General features: G+C 47.8%; 1 protein-coding gene across 1 annotated transcript in view; it reads left to right on the top strand.

Annotated features, from left to right (window-relative positions):
- The window catches only part of LOC121856002 (glycine-rich cell wall structural protein-like), a 1,880-nt gene extending 848 nt beyond the window's left edge, over positions 1-1,032 (top strand). The window contains exons 2-3 of the mRNA XM_042351238.1: positions 1-210; positions 324-1,032. The exon at positions 1-210 is cut by the window's left edge and continues 350 nt beyond it. Coding sequence (XP_042207172.1) covers positions 1-210; positions 324-807 — 694 coding nt within the window. The 3' untranslated portion in view covers positions 808-1,032. The remainder of the gene's footprint in view (positions 211-323) is intronic.
- Positions 1,033-8,188: the final 7,156 nt, after the last annotated feature.

Genomic DNA, 8,188 nt, shown 5'->3' with positions numbered 1-8,188 from the left:
AAGCTTCGGGGGCTCAGCCAGTGGAAGCTCTGCCAGGGGAAGCTACCAACCTTCAGGTCCCGTAGTCCCCATCCTGAAGGACGAGCGTCAGGGACCTGATGAGTTCGGCAACTACAACTTCGAGTTCGAGACTGGTGACGGCATCAGTCGTCATGAGCAGGGCGCCCCCCAGGGGGAGACTGGCGCCGTGGCGTCTCAGGGAGGATGGTCGTGAGTAACCAATAACAACACACAATGACGTAGAGATGAAATATATTTTTTGTTGATAGTTTGAAACTTTTAGCTGTTGGTGATGAAGCTAATTATAATATTATGGGTTGCAGGTTTACGTTCCCTGATGGAACTCCCGCTGTCTTCAACTTCGTAGCAGACGAGTACGGCTACCGCGTGGAGTCTGACCTGCTGCCCACGCCCCCGCCCCTCCCCGCCCACGCCATCGCCCAGATCGAGAAGGCTCGTCTGGAGGACGCCGCCGCGGCTGCTTCAGGTGGACGTGGATCATATGGAGGCTCAACTAGCGGAGGCTTCGGAGGGTCAACTGGTGGAGGCTTCGGAGGTTCATCTGGAGGCTTTGGAGGCTCAACCAGTGGGGGCTTCGGAGGCTCAACTGGTGGAGGCTCCGGAGGCTCAACTGGTGAAAGCTTAAGAGGCTCAACTGGTGGAGGCTTTCGAGGCCCAACCAGTGGGGGCTTTGGAGGCCCAACCAGTGGGGGCTTTGGAGGCTCAACTGGTGGAGGTTTCGGAGGCTCTGGTGCCGCCAGCGCCCCTCGTCCTCAGACTCCCAGCAGGTTCTACGGCGCCCCTTGAGTCTCTTCATCCTATAACTATTGACATGACTCCTACCTTGAAATCCTTTTAGCACAGATCCTTTCCTCACTTTAGGTATCCTTCAGTTGTGTTAGTAACATCCTGCTGGGTCTTCCTCCTCCCACCACTGTCATGTCAACACAGCCTCATGTTACCCCGAGGCTTATTACGCTTATTACTTGTACTTTTATTTATGATCCAAATATATTATAGATATTAAACAGTTTCGAAATTTCATTATACCGAATATCCTGCAGTCACTGTTGAACCTTTGTCGTTAATGTGGTGGTATTGACAACTGTTAAAGGATGAGACGTTGAGGTCATGACTTCCCTTACGACCTCATGACACCTGCACTGTCAGTCACCTCGCCTATAACATATGGTTATGACATAGAGGTGAATATTTTTCGAGAGCTTTGTATTTGATGGCAACAGCATTACTTTTTATGAATGAAATGTATCATACCAACAGCCATGTGGAATAGAAGTATGTTTAACCTTGTTCTTTGAGGCTTTTTATATATACTTAACCTATATAACAACATGAATTGTTATATAGTCATTCTTATACATTATATATTAATACACACACACAGGAAGGAAGTGGTCTATTGTTAACATATACCAACAATTGACTTATGTAACATGTAAACAGTGAGAAGATTTACGTCATAGGAAACTCTCTTGTTGTGGGTCCAGGTTTTAGGTGAGTGTGAGCGTGACTGGGAGGAGAGTGGGTCATCTTCCCGTTCTCTCAAGTGTGTGGAAAGGTTCAAGTCTACGGGGAGGACACACTTGATTGGGTGTTCTCTCTCTCTCACTCTCTGTCGAACACACACACACACGCAACAAATACAAGCTCTCTCTCTCTCTCTCTCTCTCTCTCTCTCTCTCTCTCTCTCTCCCCACACACACACACATGCAACAAATACAGGCACTCTCTCTCTCTCTCTCACACACACACACACACACACACACACACACACACAAACTTCATATGTGTCACCAGTGCCCAAGTCAACCAGCCCACAATCCTTTAATCAGTAACGACCCATTGTAATCACCGCAATACCCAGCTTAATCTGTGAAAGTTTTGTGTTTCACTGGGCTTATGCTAATATTGCAGGAGTCGTAGACCCTCAGCAATTTGGGAATATGAAAACTTCCTCCACCAATAATCACTGTCTTGTCAGCTTTCTCGACTACATATACCGCCATCTGGAGAAACGAAAAACGTCTGTACATAAGAACGTAAGAAAAATGAGGAGTCTGCAATAGGCCGGTTGGCCTGTGCATGGCAGCTCCTGTAGCTGTCGCCTTCATTGACTTCACTAAGGCATTCGACCTAGTCGACCACAATTTAATCATCAACAAAGCTATCAACCTCGAGTTTCGAAGAAGTCTTATACCATGGCTGACAGACTTCTTCAGTGACCGACGCCAAGCTGTACGCTTCGGAGGGGCTGTCTCCACCTTTCAGTCACTCACCTGTGGCGTCCCCCAAGGCACTAAGATGGGACCACTAAGCTTCCTTATGCTTATGCTTATGCTCAACAATTCTGCTCCCGACTATACCGCCTTTCAGGATTTATTGAACTGTCTCCAAAACTGGGCCACCAACAACCACGTCACCATCAACCATACCAAGACCATGGTTATGCACATCAACCTCTCCTCCGACGTTGTCCCAACCCCTTCCATTACTTTTGGTTAACACACTCCAGGTTGCAGATTCCGCTAAGCTCCTCGGCGTCACCATAGACAACAAACTAAATTGGAAACCACACGTCAGTGAAGTTGTCAAATCCTCCAGTTTCCGTCTCCACCTCCTCCGATGACTCAAGTCCCTCGGAGTTCCTGCGCCCGAGCTCCTCAGTGTTTTCTCAACATTCATATTTCCCAAGCTCACCTATACCTCCCCCACCTGGTCGTCCTCCCTAAATGCCACACAACGTAAACACCTGAAAAAGTGCAAAAGAGAGCATGCAAGATTATTCTCTCCCCTTCCTACTCCACGTACCGAGAAGCGCTCGACACACTGACCCTCTCGGCTCTCACTGACCATCACCACGACCTCATCTGCAAATTTGGTGAGAAGCTTCTGCACCATCCTCTACACCGGCTCCTACTACCACCTGAGATTCCTCGTCCGAGAATTGCTGTTCGACACCACAACCGCATCCAGCCCATACGAGCACGAACTGATCGCTTTGAGAACAGCCCAGTCCCAACCATTGTAAAAATGACCAATAACTTGTAATCAACCAGTGTATTCACTCCCAGTCAATCTTACTTCTTGCACTGTCACTATGTTCAAATGCCCTTTAGTATGACCTTCTCCCCACCTAGTTATTATATATCATATTTTTATCACTTATGTTTCTTGTATATTATTAATTATTATTATTATTATTATTACACACACACACACACACACACACATGCAACAAATACAAGTGTACACTCTCTCTCTCTCTCCACACACACACACACACCGATGAGGTCCTGTGGATTACGCCAAGCATAAAAAGACTTATTGAGCAGCGCAACAAGGCATACTACACCAACAACCGCCTGTACAAAAGTCTACGTAACCAGGTCATCAAGGAAATCAAGTCTGCCAAGAAGACTTATTATCCCAGGAAAGTGCACGGCCTCAAGGAAGTCGGCATCGGTCAGTGGTACTCCAAGGTAAAAGATCTCTGTGGTCTCAACCGTCAGTCTCCCACACTTCCTTTCATCTCACATTTACCTAATGAGGAGGCAGCTGAGATAATTAATAACCATTTTGCTACCATATGTCATACCTTACCCAGTCTTAACCTCACTCTCCTCCCAGCTTACTTACCGTCCCCCTCCCCCCCTCCCAGTGTTCAACCATATGAAATCGCCAACAAACTCCACAAATTTAAATCCAAACGCTCCACGACCCCAATTGACCTCCTAATCAAAACATACAAGGAGTTTGCAGTCGAACTTGCCACCCCCCTCTGTTCTATTATTAATGCATCCCTCAGACAAAGCAAATGCCCTAATGAATGAAAAACAGCATTTGTCACCCCCATCCCCAAGGCCCCCACCCCACAGTCCCCTAACGACCTCAGGCCAGTTGCCATTACCCCCATACCCAGTCTACTTTGTGAGGACTTTGTTTTTGAGTGGGCATTTGCCAGTATCTATCAGTCAATTGATCCACAGCAATTTGGCAATATGAGGACCTCCTCTACATCACACTGCTTGGTGAGCTTTCTGGATTTTCTGCACAAAAACTTGCAGAAACGTAAGACATCATTGGCCGTTGCCCTTGTGGACTTCAGGAAGGCCTTTGACCTTGTTGATCACTGCACTGTTATCAACAAGGCTATTGCACTAGGGCTGCCCACCAACCTGGTCTCATGGGTCACTGATTTCTTGAGTGGACGTCGCCAAGCAGTGAGGTATCAGGGCTTGGTCTCTACATTCCAACACCTCACCTGCGGTGTTCCCCAGGGGACCAAGATGGGACCACTGTGCTTCCTCATCCTGATCAACGACGCTCTATCGGACACTCCTCACAGGTGGAAGTACGTGGATGACTGCACTGTGGGGGTTTCAGTGGACAACACCACACCAGACTACTCATCGCTACAAGGCACCCTGGACAGGCTACAGGCATGGACTACGGAGAACAAGGTCACCATCAACTACACGAAAACCGTAGTCATGCACATCAATACCGCCACCACTCCAGTGCAAGCCCCTGCAGTCACAGTGGGTGCCCAGCCTCTCCAGCTGGTGCAGTCTGCCAAACTCCTGGGTGTAACTATAGACAACAAACTTGACTGGAAAGCCCATGTAAATAACACAGTCAAGGCAGCCTCGTACCGTCTCTACATGCTACGACGACTTAGGTCACTTGGGACACCCACGCCAGAGCTGAGAACCATCTACAACTCCTTTATTCTCCCCAAACTAACGTATGCGTCACCAGCCTGGTCGTCTTCTCTCAACTCCACCCAACAACGTCAGCTAGAGAAGGTACAGAAAAGGGCCTGCAGAGTCATGCTCGGCGCAGAATACTCCGGCTACACCAACGCTCTCTCCACCCTGGAAATGCCATCCCTCAGTGACCTCCACCACCAAGCACTGGAAAGGTTTGGCAGTGGACTACTGCACCACCCTCGTCAACGCCACCTCCTGCCACCTGCAGCCCCCCACCCAACTCGCGCAGTCCGCCACTACAACAAAATTCAGCCCATAAGAGCCCGCACTGATAGATATAAGAAGAGCACCATCCCATCTATTGTTAAAATAATAAACAATTCCTGATTTATGTACTGTACAGCCCTGTAAATGTATTCAATGCATATTATATCATTATGTCTAAATCAAATGTAAGTTTGTATATTTTTAGCCACCGGCTGCAACTCTATTAATAAACCGTTTATTATTATTTATTATTATTACACACACACACACGTCCGTCCTTGACACAGTAAGTTTTTTTTGGGGGGGTGAGCGTCGGTGTGCTCTCGGAACTTCACCTAAAGGTAACAATACTTTATTATTTTCTTATTGAGTACCAGGTGAGGTGGAGGCGAGAGAGAGAGAGAGAGAGAGAGAGAGAGAGAGAGAGTATAGGGTACAGGTAGTAAATATAAAAAAAGAGATGATGTATAGAATTAACAAATATAAATGACTCACCTAGGGTATACCAACTAGGGTTTCCTGTTTTGGAGTTTTCTTAGCATCCCGAAATTCTGGGACAAACCAGGATATTTCCCGCATCAGGTGATATTTGTACTAACTAATGCTATATGCTAACCCTATACTTCATTAGTGTAGTATCTGTAGATTATTTGATAGGCAATTGATTTGATAAATTATATTACACTGAAGCAAAGTTCTCTATATTAACTTGCATACTGGTGTAAAGATAGGTACATAACATGATTAAACAAGCAAAATTTTAATTAATCTCATTCCGTTAGCCATAAAAGAAACTCACAGACATTTGGAATGGCATTTGGAAGCCACATTCTACAAAAACCTAAAGCGAACACTTGAACGACCTGTGAAAAATAATAGCATAACATCATTTGTGCACACAAGCCACACAGTCACGCACACATCAAAAGTTGTTCATGAAATAACTTATGATGTAATGTGAGAGGGAGGGAGAGGGTGGGTGAGAGGGAGGGAGAGGGAGAGGGTGGGTGAGAGGGAGGGGGGCGAAAGGCGGAAAGAGAGAGAGAGAAGTGAGGGTGAGATCGTAGTAAATAGAATGACAAAATAAAATAGACCGAGAGAAGAGAAAATGGAGAAAAAAAAGAGACTGCGGGAGAAAGAAAATCACGGAGAAATGGAGAGGACGGATACTCTCTCTCTCTCTCTCTCTCTCTCTCTCTCCACTCACTGCCACAACTGGGGCAAACGTCGGAAATTTCCCCGACCAAACCCCAAAGAAAAACTCACCCAATCTTAAACTGTTGTTGTGTCCAGCGATATAATGCTTCTCTTTGATCTCTTATACTTGTTTTATCTACTTCTTCCACGTGGTCTGGATGAGCAGCGTTCATTTGACATATAATCAAGGACATTAAGCAGAATACAAATTAAAGGCGTTTATTAAGTTTTTTGGGTTCGATCTTAATGAGCTAACTGACATCTTTTATTTCATCTATAGAATAAACAAGTTCGCATCGTTGCTAATAGATTCAGTTGTTATGGTACAGAGGATCAGAGCTGACGTGTTATTGTTTGAAGGCCGCTTAGATGAACCTGTTGTCCTTTCCCCATCCCGCACCCCTACCCCACCCCGACCCCGACCCCACCCCGACCCCCTACCCCACCCTGACCCCACCCTGACCCCACCCCGACCCCACCCCCACCCCAACCCCATCCCGACCCCATCCCACCCCCTGCCCTGGTGATCGCAGTCGTTGAGGGTTCGCATCTTTGAATAAGCTTACCTGTCTCCCTTTTGTCTCGTCTGCGAGGGGAAGTCCTTTATTTAGGGTCAGTATTCTGCGTTGAGTCTACTTCAGGAATTAGGAAAAAAAAACCATAATACAGTGTGGGGATGAGATGTTTGGTGTTCACTCAGGATGGAATAGAGAAAGGAAACTCACAATGTGCTCTCTGTATACATGTTGTATTGGATGTACAATGCAGCTTGGTGCTGGGAAGGCAGCATGGTTACAAGCGTTCAGTAGAGAGAGCTGGTTGGTGTGGATGCTCAGAGGAGGACCAGCTTGTGGGTCGCCATGCTCGCCGGCGGGAGCAAGGACCACCAGGCAGGCGGAGGAGGTGTTGCTGGCTGGTTGGTGTAGGTAGAAAGAGACAAGTCACCACGAGGTCAGGTCTTAAATAGCGGGGGGGTAGGCGTGGCTTAGTAGTTGACCCCTGCTCCGTGATGTATGGCGGCGCTGGTTGACTTACACCACGAGGCATACGCTGGGGAATTGGTGGGGTTGACCTCTGACCCAGCTTGGAGAAGGTCGTGCCCGAAAGTGCTCCCGTTAGAGACCAAGGAAAATGGCCGCCTTGGATCGTTGTGTCGTGGGGGAAGAAGACCTCCTTGCCACTCTGTTAAGGCAGCTGGGGCAGTTGAGGAGTGAGGTTGACACTCTAAAGGGGGAAAATGAAGCCCTCAGGTCGGAACTCCTTCAGGTTGGTGTCCTGCCTAGCAGGACACCTGCGAAGGAGGAGCAGGCGTGGAGAGTGGTTGTCTACAAGGGGACTAGGGTCAGGCTCAGGAAAGCTGACCAGGGTGTGGAGTGTAGTAACCCTTACCAGGTGCTGCAGGAAGAGAAGAGGCAGGACGGTATGGATCAAGGAGAGGAAAGGGCAGTTGTACAAACCCTGCCCACAGGTAAGGTCGTGGTAGTTGGTGACAGCCAGGTGAGGTTTATGGATAGGGCTTTTTGTGCGAGAGATAGGAAACGTAGGACTAGGGTCTGTTTTCCTGGGGCTGGGATAGGGCATGTAGCCGAGAGGTTAGACAGAGTTTTGTCAGGGGAGGGTACCAATCCAGTGGTGTGTCTTAGTGTGGAAGGAAACGACATAGGTAAGGTTAGGAGTGAGGAACTTTTCAAGAGGTATAGGGAGGCGCTGGGGAAGATTAGAGATAGGGGAGGGATCCCGATAGTATGTAGTGTCTTGCCTAGAAGAGGGGTTGGTCGTGAATGGCTGTCCAGGGCAATTGCTATAAATTGCCGACTGGAAAAACATTGTGCAAACAATGGTTGGGCATTCATTGATAACTGGCAACGATTCTATGGCAACGACTACCTGTACAGTCGCGAAGGAGTACACTTGTCTCGTGAGGGGGTAAAGACGTTGTCTGCATCCCTGGAGCGTGAATCTGTCACTCCGAAGGGGGGGTTTCGCCAGTAGAG

The sequence above is a fragment of the Homarus americanus genome, unplaced genomic scaffold (genome assembly GCF_018991925.1).
Source record: "Homarus americanus isolate GMGI-L3 unplaced genomic scaffold, GMGI_Hamer_2.0 scaffold19117, whole genome shotgun sequence".
NCBI classification, from domain to species: domain Eukaryota; kingdom Metazoa; phylum Arthropoda; class Malacostraca; order Decapoda; family Nephropidae; genus Homarus; species Homarus americanus.
This window is presented reverse-complemented; position numbering and strand designations above follow the sequence as displayed.